Source organism: Chenopodium quinoa, unplaced genomic scaffold (genome assembly GCF_001683475.1).
Source record: "Chenopodium quinoa cultivar QQ74 unplaced genomic scaffold, ASM168347v1, whole genome shotgun sequence".
Classification (NCBI taxonomy): Eukaryota; Viridiplantae; Streptophyta; class Magnoliopsida; order Caryophyllales; family Amaranthaceae; genus Chenopodium; species Chenopodium quinoa.
In genome coordinates, this window is record NW_018743050.1 from 2,977,930 (window position 1) to 2,997,950 (window position 20,021).

The window sequence follows — 20,021 nt, forward strand, 5'->3', positions numbered from 1 at the left end:
GAGTGTCATGTTGCCACCTCCCATGTATTGCCAAGAATGTTGATGATCTGCATGGTTTACACGTGGTGCACGCCTGGCCTCATGATTAACAATCTCAAATTACTCCCTAATTGCTCTATTAGGCCCCAAATCCATGCTTAATACCTCATTATCAGCTGACCGGAAAGCAGTAGGCGAAGGAGGAGGAAAAAGCCCCGAAATACTAGCCACCGACCTCGGAGTGGTCGAATCCCCGGCCGAATCAGACGACGTATCCAGCGAAACCAAGTGAGTATTCGCACCGTCATCCCCATAGTCTGAAGGATGAGAATCCGCTCCATATTCCGAAGGATCATCATCATCATGGACACCAAACCATAACTCTGTATGCCAAGAATCTGGAGAAGGGCAGATGCCGCGAAGCGAATCTGAATATAGATCAAGATCCGTGGGCCCAAAAAGAACACTGCCACCATTGTCGTGGACTCTACGATAACGACGTTCCAATCATGATTCTTTTCACACGAGGTAGAACCGTGTCCGACAAAACCACACTTTCTGCAAAATCTAAAGATACCCTCGTATGGGTGACATGATTGTCGTACGTGGGAAAATAACAACCAGCAATCAAAGGCAATGAAAGATCAACTAATATTTTAACTCTAGGACAAGGGACAGGAAACTGACCATGACTTTCATCAACATTAGTTACATCACCCACATGAGCTAACACGACCGCCGCAACTTGAGGAGTAGAGTAACGAAATGGAAGGCCCACCACGCCCACCCATAATTCAGCAAGATGAAGATTTAAATTCATTGGAACTGCATGTTGCGGAAGCCTTTGTAACACAACTAAACTTCCTTTAAAATGAACCCACCCCTATCTTCCAAATCATCCACATCCTCTGTAGTTTCGCAACTGAAAATTAATTCCTGAACATAGTTGAAGACTGTGACCGGAGCACGAAGATGCCAGAAACGGGCGACCAACCTCTGATACAAAGATAATGAAAAGTTCCTAGCATCCCAAACACGCCCAATAACACAACAATCCCAGTTAATAGGCGCCTCATCTTCTAGGGTAGGGAGAGGTTCAAAATTCTTACCTATGTAGTAAGGATAAACAAACGTAGTAGGATGGATATAACGAGACGTAGTTAACACTTTGCTAAGAGCTGAAGAAGAACTACCCAGAAAGAACTTAAGTTAAAGCAAGTGAAGAAAAACTTTGAGAGTATCTCTCACTAAAGACTTTCTCTCACTAGTTAATTTTTTAAAATGTATAACCGAGAATCTAATATGATCTCATATGAGCATGTTTTTCATAATGTATTAACCATAGGAAAGGAGAATGTATGAATGGCGTAAATTTCTAAATGGTGCAAGTATTAAATTTCGGGTTGGATATCTTAAAGGGTGCTCTTACGAGATATCAAGTACAACCCTTCAAGCAGAATCTGTTGCTTGTCTTGAAGCAATTTAGGAGGCAGTCCCCATTGATAACTGTTATAAACCAAACACGTGACTTTCTAGTCTGTAAAGTAATATAAACATGTTGGATATGTTATTTGGACCCCGTTTTATATTAAATTCTATAATGGTAGGAACGTAACTTGATAGTTAACGCCGTGTTCTTACTTTTCTGGATTGGTGGTTTCGTGGTGAGAGAATCCAAAAAATTGAGAAGACCGAACCTAAAGATGATCGGCGACGAAGATATAGTTGCCTAATCCGGCACCACGTCGGCGTCTCTCTCACTCGTTTGGAAACAGTACTTGTATACCTGGTTGTATACAGTAATCCGTGGATCCCTATAATTGGGTATGGTTGATTTCATCTAAATTTGTCGAATTTGAAGCTGTTAAACCTGATAATATTACCTTGTTTGATATCATACGCAAGGAACATAGGTAAAAGGTCGAAGATGCTCATAATCTTGCCTAAACAAGCTGCCGCAAGCTCAATAAGTTTTAGCCCAGTACTACCTTTAATAGTTAGGCCTCCATCTAGTTTATTCTTGCTTTATCCAGTGTCGAACATAATGGGGTTGTTTGGCAATCGCTTGTCAGCCTTTCGGTTTACAGCTGATTTGTTTGGCTTGTTAGGTCATCTAGAAGTGTTACCTATACAAATTGACTTTTCAAGTTGGTTGTGTTAAGCATCTGTTATTATGTACCTTTCTTTTTTTCTTTGACAGGTGTGCACCCTCAAATGTAAATTCAAGCCCTCAAGGATTGGTTTTCTAATAGAAATGAAATACGGATATAATTCCTTAATCCATTGTGGAGACACTCAAAAATTAGCTTAATGTGAGTCTAGTTCAAAGCAACTAACATGGTTAGTGAAAAAGGTGTCTCAACATATTTACAGAGAGGACTTTTATATTAAGGAAAATGTAAGGGTTTTTCATGTGATATGATACAAATTTAATATACTAGTTTATTACTCCGTATATTATGAACTTTAATGACTCTAATTTCCCAAAAGTATAAGGGGTAACTTTTATGTGATTTGAGGTGACTAACTATATATCATTATTATTAATTATTTCGATCACTTAACTTCTAGCTGTTGAGAAAACTTAACACTCAATACGATTATAGTAACTGAGTCTAAATCCAAATCCAAATAACCCGAAATCGATATACTAGTATAACCGATCCCAAATCCGACTCAATGACCCAACTTAAGTCACTTAACCATTCAAAGACTGACTCTTGTGCGACCAAAGAAGTGAAGAACCGCTGAAGCGCTCACTATAATCAGCCAATCCGCCATTAATGAACCCTCATTTTAGCATTTCATCTTCATCCCCACAAAATCTCCATTTCTGAACATCAAAATGACAACCCAAGATTTCCTGAAAACCCTGAAAACTGCAAAAAGAGCAATTCCATCCACCATTTCTTCATCCCTACACCATGAACAAACCCCCATTAAAATCCTCATCAATTCATCTTTCAACACCATTTCTTCCTCTTCAGAAACAACCCCATCTCCCCAAACCACCATTTCTTCTTTCCTTTCTTCTCTCTCCTCTCATCAACTTTACTCTTTTCTCTCAGACCCATTTGTAAAAACTATTGATTGCTTGAGAATCTTCAACATTGTACTCCATAATCAATCAGAGCTTTCATTCAAGCCTGATATTCATGCCCATTTTACCATAATTTGCAGGTTAATTAAATCTATGTTGTACTCGGATGCTGAGGTTTTGTTGCAGAAATTCATTATTGGTGCGAAATACAGGTACCCTTTTAGTGATTTTACAAATTGGGTTGAGAATTATTGCAAGGAATCTAGAATTATTACCAAATTGTTGAATATGTTGCTTAAATTGTATTCTGATCATCATATGTTTGATATGGCTGTTACTGCCTTTGAGTACATGGTGGAGAGAGAAGTTGAGAGGGATGAGAGAACTTGTTCTGTTCATTTATATGCTTTAGTTAAGGCTGATAAGGTTGATTTAGGTTTGGAGTTTTTTCGTCGAATGGTGGATTCAGGCATGGAGGTTTCCGTGTTTTCATTGACAATTGTTGTGAGTGGATTGTGTGGGATTGGGGAGTTGAAAATGGGTAGAGAATTGGTGGAAGAAATGGTTGGGAAGGGGGTTAAACCTAATGTTATAACATTTAATACTTTAGTGGATGCATGTTCAAGAATGTGGGAATTCGCGGAGTTGGATTTAGTGTTGTGTTTGATGGAACGAGAAGGAATTATGTTTAATGATACGACTTATAAGCTTTTGATTGATGGGTATTCGGGTTATGGTAAGGTTGATGAAGCAAAGAAGTTGCTTTTGGAGATGCAAGATAAAGGTTTCGAGATGGAGACATATTTGTACTATATGGTCATTAGAGGCTATTGTAGATTGGGAGATACAAGCAATGGTTTTTCATTACTTAGAACAATGCAAGAGAAGGAAATTGCCCCCAGTGATGGTATATATCAGTGTTTGATCAGTGGTATGTGCAAGATTGGAGAGATGGGTCAGGTAAAGGAGTTGGTGAATGAGGTGCTAAGCAAGGGAGGTGAGGTTGATGGTTCTATGTGGATTGATTTAGTTGATGGATACAAAAAAGCTGGGATGATGGAAGAACTTGAAGAATTAAAGTGTCTAATAAAATAAAGAAGTTCCACCCCGAGCAAGATTAATCATGCCAGAACTCCATTCTGAACCCCAAGCTTAGTCAATATGATGATGATAATTATAGTCTTATGTGAAGAGCTGGAAATGAGGAGATCAAGGAAAGGATGGGCGCAGATTTTGTACTTATAGCATGATTAACATTGCAGAAGGCAGAGCCTTAGAGCAATGATCCAACACTCATGTCTGAGTTCTATAGGTCTAAAGAGGGATAATTTATCAGAGCCGTCAGACTATAGCAACATCCTGAAATAGTCGATTTTCTTGCAGCTCTTTTGGTCCTGCTGAAGTTTTTAATTGGGACATCTCAGGAATGGACAATGTTAGACTTGGCATTTCAGGAGAACCTCTGGTTGTGTTGACAAAATGGGTTGATACTCTAATGAATCAAGTTGTGATAAACAAATAGGATTTGGGCAGCAGCTTTTCGAGAGGATGTGCATAGATGGATGACCAATGTGTATGGACAATGGACCTATAAACACCATCAGTCTCCGTCTCTGTTAAACTTTCAGCTCCTTGAAGGAATCTTTTGTGTAGCTGTCAATTTTTTTTTTAACCATTTCTGTGCCTTTCAAACTAATGAAACCTGGCTGAAGCAATAAAACAATAAGCATAGCCCCCTTGTGCAATCTTGTGTTTAATGTGCAAAATGTCATGTGGTTTAGGGCCTTGTGTGTAAAGAATACACAGGCATTACATACCACTATATCCAAGATTTGATGCTTGTGATGAGCCATATAAAATATAGTGGAGCTATTCATTTAGACTTCAATCAAGACCTTTGTTGTGCTTGTGATTAAGTCTACAAAACCCTGGTGTCTGTCCTGTGTGCATGTTGTATGCAAATACCGTAATTATTTGCTGAAAGTGTTGTTTCTTGATACCTCACAAGGATGGCAGCAATGATAAACTCAGCATTGCACCCAAAGATCAAGGTTGAAATTGCGTGATACACAGGTATCATAGAAGCATCATAATTTTCTAGTGTGTTTTTTTTTATCTTCAGTTCTTTCTTAAGTTTAGGTTTGTTACAAGTACATCAAGTGTTGTATATTATGCAATTTTATTTCATATCAGAGAATTTGTTAATAAATTTTATCCCAACCTCTATATTTCTCCCTTGTGTTACTTTGGCTAATAAAATTGTATTTTGATCTTTATTTCATTCAAAATCTAAGTTGATTCAACCCCAATTAAAGAATCAGTAATTAGAATCAAGTCCATATCAAATTATCAAGATAGAAAATATTTACAGGTAAATGTAAGCAAGCAGATATATTGCAGAAATGAAACTTTATTATTGAGATACAGCAATTTCAGAAAACTAACATCTAATAGAGTTACACCTACAGACCTATAATTATTGACAGCCAAAAACAGCAAATTAAATGGTCTAAGATTACAACAGCCCTCACTATACAAATCAAGGGACTAAGGGAGGACATCAACAGATAAAATACAGATCTACATAACCCTAGCAAAAGAAAAGAGAGGAAAAAAAAAAAACCGCCAGTTGAGAAAACAACATGCCTTCAACCAGAAAAAGGGGAAGGGTTCTAAAAGAGGATAAGTAATTAAAATAGCAAGGTTAAACGGTTAATTGTTGCACTACTAGTCCGCTGCTCCAGAAATTATGGCATCTGCAGCCTTCCCATGCTTTCCAAAAGCCGGAATACTGAGGGAGTGTTTCTTCAGCCTACTACTGCTTGGAGGAGTCTTCTTATCACTCTTAGCAAACACGGGAGGGTATGGGCAGAATGCATCAGACAAAGGTTCACTTTTAGTCCTCAAGAACATGTCAAGAGTTGGTGGATACTTGTAGTTGTCCCTCATCTTGTTATTATTTACCACATCTGACAGATTGCTCAACACAGAGCCATATTCTTGGTCATCCTGCATTGCTAGATCATCATACTCTTCATCTGACTTGGTGGATCCCTCATCAACTGAACCTTCCATCTGAAAAGAAACAAATATTGCCGTTAGTTTTGCATTCCTTCAAGCTCAATGGTGGAATCGACCAAACAGTAGGAAATCCACATTTCCATTAAGCACCAATGGCATAATTTATTTCCAGAACTTGAAGACTGAGACATCAACACAGATTTACATAACTTTGGTGGTCAAACAGTAATAAAACGTATAAATAGCTACTACATGAGGAAAACAACAATCATTTGTTCCTAATAACATTACAAAATATATTACCTCTTCTTGAGTATGTTTTTCACCATCACTCAGGTCCTCATCGCTATCCATCTCGGGTGGATCATCTACCTCTTCATCACTGCCAGAGACTGAGAGCTCTTCCTTTAGCTGTAAAACAATTGAGTTTCAAACAAAGCTTGGTGCACAAAATAAAACACTTGGTACTTCGCATTTTTCATTAAATGTGAGGCTTGCATACTAATGAAATCAAAAGGATGTACAGGGAAAAAAAGTTCAAATTAGAAATCTGAATGAACATAAAGACTTACCTCCTTAGCAGGCCCATCAGACATACGGGGTGAGCTGCAGCAGGAAGAGTAATATTTACTCCCAGTATCAGTACCATTCCACTCAGCCTTAGACTCATCAACACTGCTGGCATGGCTCGTGCAGCCAGTATCATTGGGCCAAGCACTTAAACCAAAATGACCGAACTGAAGATTTACTGGTTCTGCCTTACCAATTTGCAGCGGACCATACATAGGTGTTCCTATCTCAGTGTCAGCACCATGCCCCTTACTAGGATTGCCATTGCTGCCAACAGAATTTACTGGCCAAGCCTTAGCTACAGAGCCATCATCGTTTAGAAGAGCCATCAGATGTCTTGATGATCCCTGCCTCTGAATAAGTTGAAACATCCCTTTAGAGCTCAGCGAATCTGCCGCACACTGATTCCTAAATTCCTCTAAAACAGCATTTACAGTGTTAGTTGTAGGGTCATACAGCTGCTCTCCACCCTCACGCCTTCGTAAACAGTTGAAAACTGTGGCATGGATTGCTGCTACACTTTTGTCTACATTAGTATTGTTTATCTTAGGGACAAGATGTTTGTCAGCTCGATTGCATAGGTATTCTTGTATTGTTCTAATGTTTCTAATATATTTAACGTATTTATTTTTTGTAGGATCCAGGGTCATGTACTTTGCACGCACCGCAAACCTTTCCAAATGTTTATCTTCATTAGTAATGTATATCATGAACGGTATGATTGAAGGATGCTTTTTCATAAGCCCCATCTGCCAAACAAGGCAAGACAATATCAGAACCTTAAAGTTGAACAAGGTAATTATTCATTTTGAGAACAAATAATACATCTACTCACCACAAAGTTAAGACTCAAGTGTACCCCTTCAACAATGACTGATTCTTTCCGTTCTTCCCAAGCAGTGACCAGCCGATCAAGACTCTCTATGACCATTTCACTCTGAGCCTTAAATCCCTCAACTGCCATTTGTTTTGGACTGATCAGCTCAGTATTATTTGCACCCACCTCTGGCGTTTGATGATCAGTTCCATTTTGAACATTATCATTCAAACCATCTTTCAAAAATGGTTGAGTACTCCCATCCTTTTTCTTGGCCTTCCTTTTAGCTTTTGCTTCTGCAACAGCAACAGGATCCAAACACTCTCCTGCATGATAGGTTGATGCCCACAGCAAAGGATTTTGTTTTTCGTCAGCGAAACTCCTCATCATATGCCGTATGGAATCTGTTGATATAACAGTAGTGATTCCCAATCTGCTTCCCTATAAACATGAGAAAGAAATAACTTTGAGGTTGATTTAAAACAGAGAACAATAGGTTCTGAAGTAACCCAACATAAATTGATAATCAAATAATGAAATTAAGCTTCAACAACAAAAACGATGTATAACAAGTAGCATATATAAAGGTTCCCATCATAACAAATCTATTCCGCTCACAGATTTCGTTTTAAAAAGAAGTCCTGTATACAGGCATCAGGTTAGGACAGTATGGTGAAAGAACATGCAGACAGAGGTGACATAGTGGATGCTCAATGCCATAAATCTTTACATGATTGCATAATGAAATCTCCAGGAAATTACAGTAGAGAACTCAAACAACCAATAATTTCACAGCAAACAAATTGATCTATCAAACTACAATATATAACAACTCATAAGTGTCCCGTCAAAAAAAAAAAAAAAAAAAAAAAAAAACCATAAGTGAACCAAGAGAGAAGACAAGAAGCTGGATCAATACACCCAAACTAGCAAAAAAATATTGCATTCTTGTAGCTGATATTAAATAAATAATGTGTACATACCAGCAAGGATGACAGTGTAGATTTGCCACAGCCACTAGTTCCACACAACAAGATGGTCATAGATTCCTTCCTCTCACGGATTCTACAATCAACACATATCACTTTCAGCAATGTGATTCAAAGAAATGAAAAGGGTGAATCAATTAAACAGGTGATAATGCAAACATGATTGCATCTCAAGAATCAGAAAGCCCAGAAACAAACAACACTTCAAAAAGAGTTAAAAAACAAAAACAAAAACTCTTGTCTACTAAGCAATAGGAAGCAAAAGATGCATCCCAAGGCTTGCATACACTCACACTCAAAAATCTTCCAAGTGAACTATACTTGAATCTTGATTGTAATTCACCCCAAAATGTATAGCTTACAGCTACAAGATATATGATTTAAGAGCAATACTAAATTACTAAAGTTGCATAAATGTGTCTCACTAGTGGTAAAGAATATTGAATCAATAACACTAAGTAAGAGATTCCACAATAGTATCGAACCGTACATGTTAAAAGAACCTTTTTTGAAATCCAAAACTCTTCAGGGCTGAAAGCCTGGGAACCTTGAGATGGAACACACTATTCCTATTCATACAAGATTTTTAAAGTTCACATACGTTTCTAAGAGTTTGACATTTGAATCCTTAATGTTGGCTGGCCTTGAAGTCTCCTTTTGGTGCTAAACACTCGGCAATAAACATAATTGCTAAAGTATTAGAAGTTAGAGATAGAAGGAAGCATTATTATATAGAGATAGTTTATTTATGACAATCATCATCATGCTATCCCTAACTAAATCTCAAAATAGCTATACTATCAACATCTAAGAAGAAAAACAATATTACATGGAACTATGGATAGTATGGAAGTATAAGACAATACAATCAAAGACAACATCATTGGATGACAGTAACTTGATGCATAAATAAATCATAATGATTAGTATTTTCACACCGTACTAACATTGGCCCATATGCCAATCAGGTGCACTGGTTTTCTACAGATTTCGATATTTCATGATGATGAACTGTTCTACCAGAACAAAAAAGGAAAACAATCTTTTCCAACTTACATAAGAACATACGTTTTACAGCACTAATTAATAAGACTCGAGTGAAATTCAAGTGTTTTCCCCCAAGGAGCCATGTGAGACACAGGTTCAAGTCTGGTGAGGGGGTTTCCCCCTCAGTGTCTCTCCTAGTGATTCCATCTAACCAAAGAGAAGTTTAAGAAGCAGCCACAACAGATATATCAAACATGAAAGCAAGCATTGAAGACAAATCATAATATGTAAAAAATCTACAACCAGCAACTAATTAACTCATCCATAAGAGACAGACCAGCCCAGTAAATTAGAAACCATCACAAGTAGCTAAGTACTATGGATAAATAAAATGTGAGACTTGCTCAGTATGCAAAAAGAAATTTCAGTATGTTGCTTGGTAACAAAAGATACTTGAACCTCGCCCAACTTACACATAATCCAGATGTAACAAAGGCTATTGTGGCTTTATGAGGAAAAACAAATTGTCAACAAAATAGCTTTTTTTTAACCAAAAAAAAAAATTATGTATACCTGCAAGCCAAAATCAAATCTTCACGTTGATTGGGACCCACATATTTATACTCAGATAGGCCATCACAGACAATATCCAAGAATTTGTCTCTACCAATGAACACTGTCGTGCGCCGTTTGTACAACTCTGATGACAAACTTTTAGGTCCACCATCCTTCTCCATAACTAAGTTATTCTTCACTTGAGCTTCACCCAGACGATTGCCAAGAGATGGAGGTTCTTGAAACCTTGATCTTATATAAGTTGTATCAGCTCCAAATTGACCCATGCCAGCTGATCTGTCACTTGAGCATTGACTTTTCACCATTTCAAAAACCCTTCTGCTAATCTAAACAATAGACAAATTTTTTAGCATTTTAAATAACATTCTGACATACGACCAAGAAAAAAAAAACAGAGATATGTGTTACATTAAAAACGATTGGGGTAGTTCATGCTAACAAAAAATTTACCTACACGGGTTCAGCAAGATCATTTTACTACAATCAACATTAGTCTAAACTGTTAGCAATGATGCAAACTCCATCATATTCAAATGAAGATAGAGATAGCATCACAAGTTACATTGATTTTTCAAGAAACTGTGAACAGTGAAGTCAGTTTATTAAAAAAAGATATTGAGGAAAATGTGGACAAGTTATATCTATATGAAAGAGATGATTCATTAGCACTAGGAACCACCCATATATGATTCATTCCAAAACTAAATTACACCAACATGACAATGAAACTCAACGGTCCAAAATCGGCTGATCATGGTCAGTATTACCCTAATTCCTTTTGAATTCGCAATTCACCCAAACATATAGCCCAAAACTGACCACAATAAGCTTATCTCAATTTGCAATTCGCAGGGAGTTCAGCCAATTAGGTAACATTGATTATGATTATGAAGTAAGACAAGTCTGTTCTAAGATTCCTCTCAATAACACAAAAAACAAATAATTATGATAAAAACTTCATGATCAGTTTCAATATCATGCAATAATACAAGTGCCAGCCAATTATTAAGGTTAATTTTGAAGCATGTACTCTGTCACCCGTACAGTACTTCCAAAGTTGCAAGTTGAAACTCCACAAAAAAAAACGCATGGCCAACTACAAATGTCTGCTGAAAAGTAAAGAAACTACAAAAATTCATCCAATCAAAGGAACTTTGATTTCCAGCCAAGCAATATAAAAGCAACTCCAGCTTATAATTCAAAAGCCAAAAGTTCGAATCTTTCCCGCACTTTCTTTTTCTCAGCCACATCCTTGTAAATTTCTAAATGCAGTACAGTTCTACAAAATTCAATCAGCATCAGATACTCAAATATCAGCCAATCAATAACTTTCCCTATACGAAACAACCGCGAAAACACAACCTAACAACATTCTCGTACACGAAATCATACCCTTCCAAAAAAAACAACTAGCAATCAAATCCAAAAATGAAATCAAACTTCACTTTGTTACCTTAACAAAAGCTAAAAGTAAAGTACCATAAAACAAAAGTAATTAAGCAAAAAAATCGACTAAACTCGAAACGAAAACAATAAACTAAAACTACCTTAAAAGCATGGCGAGCTTTGCATCCCATGAGCTGCAAAGTACTCTGCAAAACAGATCGAGTATATCGAAACGACTCCTTCTCCATTTCCCCTTTCTCAGCTTTATTGTGATCTCCGTCCATAACTACTATATACAGTACTTTATTCATTTCCGCCATTTTTTACACCAAAACTGAAAAAAATATATTAACAAAAATTTCTCAAATCCAATTAATCAAGGAAAATTAAAAAGAAAGGAGATCAAATTCATAACATCTCTATATCAAGTGTAAAAAATTCAAAAAAATTCCAAAAAAAAATCAAATAAATTCTTATGAAAATCAGAAGAGCTCGAAATATTGAAACAACAATCATATACTTGATTCAGGATCATCAAAATTGAAAAATATACACAAAAAACTGAAGAAAAATACGGAAAAAAATATGTAATTAAACAATGTATATATAAAATGCAATAAATATATGTAAGAACACAACAAAGATGGAAGATCATACCTGAAAAAGCAATGTAAGATTGAATAAAAGATTGTTGAAGTATGGAAATTAGGGTTTTATTTGGGGATTAAAATAAAAAGAATAAAGAATTTGTGTAATTGTTGAAGTTATAGTGTAAGATGTCCATTTTAGGACAAAAATGAGAATGAAAAGAGAAGACGAGTGTTGAATGTTGTCGCCATTTTTGCTGTCAATAGAAGCCACGCATCGTGTGCGTTAAGCCTACACGAGTCCTCTGCTCAATTTCTTTCTCTCTTTTCGCGCCTGCCTCGTCCACCTTCGCAATCTTGCTCTTTTTGCTTCGTTTGGTTTTGTTTTTGTTTAGGTCGTGTTTGTCCAAAAGGACGGGATTCCCTCCGTGTAGTACGACCGCGGACCGAAAGGGAGACGGGTTAAAAAATTGACTCAATTTGAGATCGTTTTTTATTATTATCTACACCGTCTTAATCAAGTGGGAGCTTAGGGGAAACTGTGGGGTTTGATTCTCATTCGTCTTTGACTTTATAAGTTGGTTACTGTAGTGATTGGAGTTATTTTATTGGAATCAGGATTTTACTTAAAATCGACTGGAATATTTGAAATTGAGGGATACTCAGTCAATTCCCCAGATTTTCATGTACTAGTTGAGGGGTACATGTGTAATTTTCTAACCAAATAATAAAAACAAAAGGCAAACAGTAATTAGATAGCTCACCAAAAGTACTGAATAAATGACTCTGCTTTTTCAATATATTTACAAAAATGCCATCAGATTAACAAAAATTTGTTTATCTAGCAGATTAACTTGTATTTTCCCTTTGGAATTATATTGTATACATAAAATTGTAATGTTCTACATATTCTTTACTTGTTTAATACTCCCTCTATTTTTAAATATTTGTTCCATTTCTCTTGGACACGTATGTTGATTATGCTATATTACCGTGGTGGTTCGAGATTTAGAGTTAGTCGAATCGGGATTCCACTTTGGATCGATACGGATGTTATATACTACCTCTGGTCCAAATTACTTGCAACTGTTTTTTTTTTTTTGGCCGGTCCACAGTACTTGCAACTTTCTCATTTCTTTCCTTTTTTTAGTAACTTTTTAGTAGTAAAATTACCATTTTACCCTTATTTTTTTTGAAACACCCCAATTAAAAAACTGGTTTTATCTAATTAGCTTAAACCCTAACATTAATTAACTATTTTCACCAAAATCAACCCCTTTCCATTTAATCAACCACCTTTAGGGCAATTCCAGCCACCTTCACCCTCCTTCATCTTCCTCCTCATCACCATTATTCATCAAATTTCTACTTCTTCCTCGTCCCCATTTTTTTCTCTTTCCTCCTTCAATTTGTCGCCTTATCGTGTCAACAATTGACACGATTTCCTTCATTTCAGCGGCGATTTTTGGCGAGTTCCAGAGTTTGACGGCGAAGAGTTATTGAGCGTGAATCGGCGGTTTCTCTCTCCTCTCCTTCCTCATGGTTTAAGATCGGCGGCGTCGTGGTTTAAGATCTGTGGCCTCGTAGGTTTCAAATCGGTGGGTTGGTGTTGGTGGTTTCGGTGTTGGTTGATTCGGTGTGCTAGGTTGGTGGTTACGGTGTGCTGGGTTGGTGGTTTTAGTTTGCTGGGTTGGTTGTGTCGGTGTGGTGGGTTGGTGGCCGTGGCTGGGTTGGTGGTTTCGGTGTGCTGGATTGATGGTCGTGGCTGGGTTCGGTGGTTTCTAGGCTCGTCGGGGTTGGTACGGTGGTTGGTGGGTTCGGGGGTCGTTGGTGCTGGGTATAATACCTCGTATTTTTAAACGTATTTTAATTAAAATAAGTATTTGGAAAAATTGCTCCCATTAATTTGAATTTTTCCTCGTCCGCCGAAAATAATCCCAACTTTCATTTATTATCTATCACTCCCAACTTTAGGGGGTATTAATTTTTGTTGCACCCAACAGGTCATCTAACATGATGTAGCAGGTTACCTAGACACGTGTCAACACGTGATAGGTCCAAAAAAAACAAAAAAAAGGAAAAATACCCAGCCCCCCACCTTATCCCGGAAAACACCACACCCCCACCCCCTACCCCGCCGGAAAAACCGCCCCTTCCCCGAAAACCCCTCCCCCGCTACCGGAAACCGCCGCCCAGCCACCCCTTCCCTTCCCCCACCCTCGATAACTAGGGTTGGCAAAAGCTGACCCAACCCGACAACCCGACCCTAACCCAACCCGAAATAAATGGATTTTGAGTGAGATTTTCAACCCGTTTAAGTAATTGGGTCAACCCGAACCCGACCTGAAAATAAACGGGTCAGGTTCAGGTTGAAAATCCCAACCCGAAAATAATCCGCCTTAACCCGTTTAACTAATTGGGTCAGTTTCAGGTCGGGTCAACCTGAACCCAACCCGTTTAACCCAATTAGTTTAAATGATATTTGGCCTTTTATTTGCAATTATGGGCCAAAGCCCAACCTATCCAAAGTCTAAAACAAAGTATGAAAGTAAAACCTAACTACTACATTTTCTTTGTCACGCCGCTTTCACCCATTCTCTCTCCTCTCTTTGTTTTCAATATTTATCATCAAGATTTTCAGATTCAAGGAAATTCACTTTTTTTTTCTTTTTTTTTAAAGGGAATTCACTTGTTAAAAGGTCAATTATCCTCGCATTATATGTCATTTTGTTCAATCTATGCTCGTTAATCCTCCACCGTTCTTTCGTCAAGGTAATATACCCATCAATTTTATTCTTTTTATAGTTATGCAATTTAATTTTGTGATGAAATGTTGAAAATGTTGATTGTTTATTTGAACTCGTGATTTCTCTACATTTTTTGCTTGCTGAAATTAGTACTTCCTTGCTTTTGAAAATCTGGTTGATTGTCATTCTTCGGGTATATTTTTGAATTCTTATTATGCATTTTTTTTCTATGCACAGGTGACTAGCTTGAGAAGTCAAATGATGAACGAATGAAGTTTATGAACATAGATCTGGTTGAGATAATTTAAAGAAGAAAGCCTACTTAGACTTGAGCCATACTTGTAATATCACCAAGTTTATACTATTATTTTGGTTGGAAATGTAATTGTCTAATTATTGATTGAATAAAATTATACAAAAGGTTTCTGGAATTACCAGGTTGAACAATCTAAGGTTTAACAAAAAAAAAAAAAAAAAAACAAGTCAAATCAGGTCGGGTTCAGGTCGACTCGTATAAAATCAAATCGGGTTCAGGTTCATATTTTTGAGGTCGGGTTCGGGTTGGGGGGTGTTGACCCGTTTATGTAAACAGGTCAACCTGAACCCGACCCGACCTGTTTGCCAGCCCTACCGATAACCCCACCCCTCCCCAGCCCGATAACACCCCTCCCCAGCCCCCGATAACCCCTCCCCAACCCCTGATTACCCCTCCCCAGTCCCGAAAACCCATCCCCAGCCCTTGATAACCCTTCCCTAGCCACCGATAACCCTTCCCCACCCTCGAAATCGAGGAACCCAGCCACGAAATCGGCGACGCCTATGAACGAAATCGACCACAAACGGCCGAAATTGGCCGGTTTAGGGTATTCAGCCCCAACATCGGCCATTTGTGGCCAATATCGGCCATTTTTGGCCAACGGTGGTAGTGGTTTGATGTACGTCAGTGGTGTTCGTGTGGTGGTGGGTGTGGTGGGGGTGATGCTGGGTTGTTCTGAATTTTTTTTTTCTTTTTTTTTTTTGTACATTTTTCTTTTTTTTTAAAATTTTTTTTTTTTTCTCAACCAATTACATATTGACACGTGTGCAAAAAAAATCACAAAGGTTTACCTGCTTTACCGGTTGCAAGTTATTTGGGTGCAATAGAAATTAATACCCCCTAAAGTTGGGAGTGATAGATAATAAACGAAAGTTAGGATTATTTTCGGCGGACGAGGCAAAGTTCAGATTAATGGGAGTAATTTTTCCTAAGTATTTTGAGAAGTATTTAATTAAATTGAATTGTTTTATTTAAAGTATTTTAATTATTTATTTTAAATAAGTTTGAAAATATTTCTAAAAGGAAAGTTTATTTAATTAATTTATTTAATTTAGTTGGGGTTTAGTTTAAGGAAAGTTTTATTTTAGTAAAGTTTTATTAGGGATGAGATTAGGAAAATTTAAAGAGGAAAGTTAGAGAAAAAGGGTTTGTAGAGAAGGGGTAAATTTCTCTCTCCTTTCTCCATATTTTTATTTCTCTTTTTCCCCTTCCCCTTTTCTTTTTTTTTGGCTCCCCTTCATCACCACCGCCGCCGACCACCGGCAGCAGGTGGCCGCCAGCAGGTGGCCGCCAGCAGCGTTAGCCGCCGACAGCAGGCAGCCATCGGCGCTGACAGCCGGCGTGGTGGCTGCCGCTGCCCTCTCCCCCTTTCGAATATATATATAAATTAAAATTTAATGTTAAAAACTAAATTATGCCTAAATCTGATTGTTAATTATAAGTTTTGGGATTTGATTTTGATGTTTGATTATAAGTATTATGTTAATTAATTTTCAGATTATGTTTTTAATTAAAAAGCCCCAATTTGAAAACCCTAGGTTCTTGATTTGTAAATTATTGAAGGGTTATGATGTATAATGGTTTAGACCTCTGATTAAAGTGTTTTAAGGTTTAATTACAGCAAGTTTTAATTAAAATATAGTGCTGAATTTTTAGTAGAGCATTTAAAATCAAGTTTTTTAAGGAATTTTAATTACCCTGTAATACCCTAATTTTTTCTATTTTAAGTTTCGAGGACGAAACTTGTTTAAAGGAGGGTAGATTGTAATACCCGAATATTTTATGATTAATATTTTATTTTATACAATAATTTTTATATATAGATAAAAATAAGTTATTTTAATACCTATTTTAATGTAAACGTATATAAATTATCTTTAATTTCCTAAATATATTTTATTGTAAAACCCTAAATATATAATAAAGTGCATCCGTGTCTTTGCTTTCATGAGTTCTTAACTTCTTATTGACTTTGTTTATTTTGTTGGTGCGTGAAAATCAATTCACCAAACACTTCCACCTCTTTAATTATGGGTATACAATTATCACTCTATATGAGATCAAATTTTGTATCTTTGCTTATTAATTTGGAGTGCAGTATGCGTGATGTGACTGATGTCTTGGATCGCTACCCAAAATTCACAAGTTCGGCAGCCTTTTTTTTTTTTTTTTGAACCGAACGGTAATCACACTACCTTAATTAATTTTTTGACTTGTTTGATTATAAATTGTTAGTATTAATTGTACTCCATATTGTTATGTGTAAATTTTATAATTTGTGAATTATATATGATCATGATTTATATGTGTATGATTAGTGTGTGGTATTATATGATTCTAATTGCCGTATTATTTTTGTGGTATTGATTGATTGTGTTATTTTTCTAGGGTTTTTAATGTTGTTTCTATAGGGAGTATTGTTTTATTGAGGTTTTAGGGTTATTAATGCAGAGCATTATTTTTGGGTTGTGAGTTAATTATTTTTTGGTGCTAGTATTATTCCCCTAAGAGTTGAGATGTTTTTGAATTGAATTATTATGTTATTTGGGAACTTGTGCCATTATTGAGATATTATAAATTAATTTGTGAAGGATAATTTGATCAAGTATGAGATCAGAAGGTTGAGAATTATTTATTTTGTTCTTGGTTTGAGGCTCAGCGTTATAAACCTAGTCCTTGGTATGTTGGTAATGAGATAATGATCATGAGTTAAGAATGAGGTACAATCTTTATTTATATATTTTTTTTTCAATGGTCCCCTACAATGGGAATTGGCCCGTATGTGGTCTGGTTCAAGGTGTTATCTGGTTATTGAGAGTATTCAAGATTTTATACTTGTTGGTTTTATTCGAATTACCCATGTCCAAGGCTAGGTATAGAACAACGAGCATGACACACTTATGGGTTATATGAGTTGATTGAGTAAAGATTCGAATTATTATTCGAGGTTGAGTTGATAAAGGTATTTTTTTTTCAGAGTACAATGTGTAATGTAGTTCTAAACTACATTGTTTAAGTAAGCTAATAATATTAATTATTATATTATACTCTATTTTCTGATATGTGGTGATTACTCAGCTTTTGCTAACGTGTGTGTTGTTTTGTTGAGCTACTTGTGTTTGCGGCCATGTCTTTTTCTTATGGTGGCCCTGCGACGATCTATTTTGGAATTTGTCCTTAATGGTGAGCAGTCAAATTTGTCTAAACAGGTTGATCAGGTGGTTGTAGCTAAAGGAGCTCAAGTGTTTCGATTAGTCTGATGTCACAAGTTTGTAAAGTTGTATAAATAGCTCACTTAGTTTATTGGGTTGTAATTATTGGGATTTTGTAAGCCTTAACACTTGACAAGTTGTTGAGTGTGGCGGTGATACCTCCGATTTAAGTGTATGCTTCCGCAAATTTTATTTAAAGGTTGTTTACTTCCCTTTAATTCTTATTTATTTTTAGTTAGTAAATCGGGGGTGTTACATACCCATTAATTGGGATTAAAGTATGATGTTTTAAATATAATTTTAGCTTATTTTAATTAAATTATGAGGGGTTTTATAATATTATATATTGCTGGAAATTTGTGTAGATGGATTTTAATACTCTTCTATAATTTTAAATTGTAGGAGACTTTGAAGTGAGCGATTTTTATTAGCCGTGGCTATTTTAAAATCGTATACAAGGTACGTTCGCGTACTTAAATTAGCATAATTATGTTAATATAATAGCATGCTAAATGTGTTTGATTGATTACAAGTAGTATCATGCTAAGTTTGGAATGGAAGTTATAATTTGGATGTTATTGGTGATTGAATTATGAAGCATGATTTATTTGTGATGGATTATTGAATGGAAATTAATAGTTTGGAATATTATTTATGAACCACATATTTATTTATGACATGTTAGAAAGCAAGTTTAATTAAACCAAATGTTAATTTGGTTTGGAATATTGAAAAGAAATTTTATTATGGTTCATATAATTTTTATTGATGCTATAGGCTAAGCATGAGGAAAGAGCTATATAAGTGTCTATGTACACAGGTAATAAATTGTATGTTAGTGCCTTAGTGCACTTAAGGTGTTTTTAATACTGAGGGATAGGATTGAGGCGCTTTATGCGTTTAAGGTGTCATTGGCACCGAGGTAGAATTTAAAAGGATGCAACATTAAATATTATGTGGTCACTAATTATTCAAGAATTAAATTGGTATATTTGATTGTTTGAATAATTATTGTTGGTTAACTGATTATGGTTTGAGAATCATCACCAAGTTTAATAATCTGTAAATAACGTAAAGTGAAAGAGATTACGCACCAAAACTCTTGGAATGTATACACCTTGAGTATGAACATATAGGGGGAGTTATGTGACTTTATATTTGATGATAACTTCTACTAGAGTACAGGACGCTATACATTCCTTTTATTATTATTATGCGCAGGAATTCCGCCACTTACAAGTGGTTATTGATGCTGGCACGGTTAGCTCCCGTGTCAATAACCTCAATTTATTTGGGGGAGGTTGAGTGGGAAACTCGTTCGATGCGTAGTCAACATTAAATAAATTATGTAGTGTCTAGTGAGAAATTTTATTGAATGTTGTATGCTTGAAAAACAGGTGCAACGAGGTAAGTTGTGTGTTGATAGGAAATTGTATGTTAGTGTGTTAATTACGCTTATGTACTCAGCTTTGCTGATTGTATGTATTATGTGTTTGTTGGCCTTGTCTTTATCTTGACCCTATGATGACCAATTTTTAATGGAGAGTAGTGGAAACAAGTATAGATAAGCTTTTTAGGTGATGAAGCATTTTCATGAATGGACATGAGTGAAGAGCGAATCATGCTAGTTTCTATAAGTATATGAATGTGTTATTATTTTATTTACTTATGACTTTATTATTATGTGTGTGACTAACGAAAAGGGTTTTGAGTTCGGTTTGTTTTTAATAAGGGCCTACAATGGTTCCAAGTTGTAGATTGATTTTATTTTACTACGTTTGACTTACTTTCGTT

At 36.2% G+C, this 20,021-nt stretch overlaps 2 protein-coding genes and 1 long non-coding RNA gene across 3 annotated transcripts; 2 read left to right on the forward strand and 1 right to left on the reverse strand.

Annotated features, from left to right (window-relative positions):
• The first annotated feature begins 2,676 nt into the window (after positions 1-2,676).
• On the forward strand, positions 2,677-5,264 carry LOC110730931 (pentatricopeptide repeat-containing protein At2g28050-like). The gene has a single exon (XM_021910768.1). It carries the CDS (start codon positions 2,825-2,827, stop codon positions 4,112-4,114), a length of 1,290 nt encoding a protein of 429 aa, XP_021766460.1. The 5' UTR covers positions 2,677-2,824; the 3' UTR covers positions 4,115-5,264.
• Positions 5,265-5,383: 119 nt separating this feature from the next.
• Positions 5,384-12,466, reverse strand: LOC110730930 (P-loop NTPase domain-containing protein LPA1 homolog 2-like). Its single transcript, XM_021910767.1, has 8 exons — positions 12,023-12,466; positions 11,527-11,699; positions 9,977-10,305; positions 8,411-8,492; positions 7,446-7,868; positions 6,613-7,359; positions 6,344-6,451; positions 5,384-6,094 (listed from the first exon to the last, which is right to left on the reverse strand). The coding sequence occupies exons 2-8, from the start codon at positions 11,683-11,685 to the stop codon at positions 5,747-5,749; spliced, it is 2,196 nt and encodes a 731-aa protein (XP_021766459.1). The 5' UTR covers positions 11,686-11,699; positions 12,023-12,466; the 3' UTR covers positions 5,384-5,746.
• Positions 12,467-14,456: 1,990 nt separating this feature from the next.
• LOC110730748 lies at positions 14,457-15,143 on the forward strand. Its single transcript, XR_002513152.1, has 2 exons — positions 14,457-14,724; positions 14,937-15,143. It is a non-coding gene; the product is annotated as an uncharacterized LOC110730748 (long non-coding RNA).
• Positions 15,144-20,021: the final 4,878 nt, after the last annotated feature.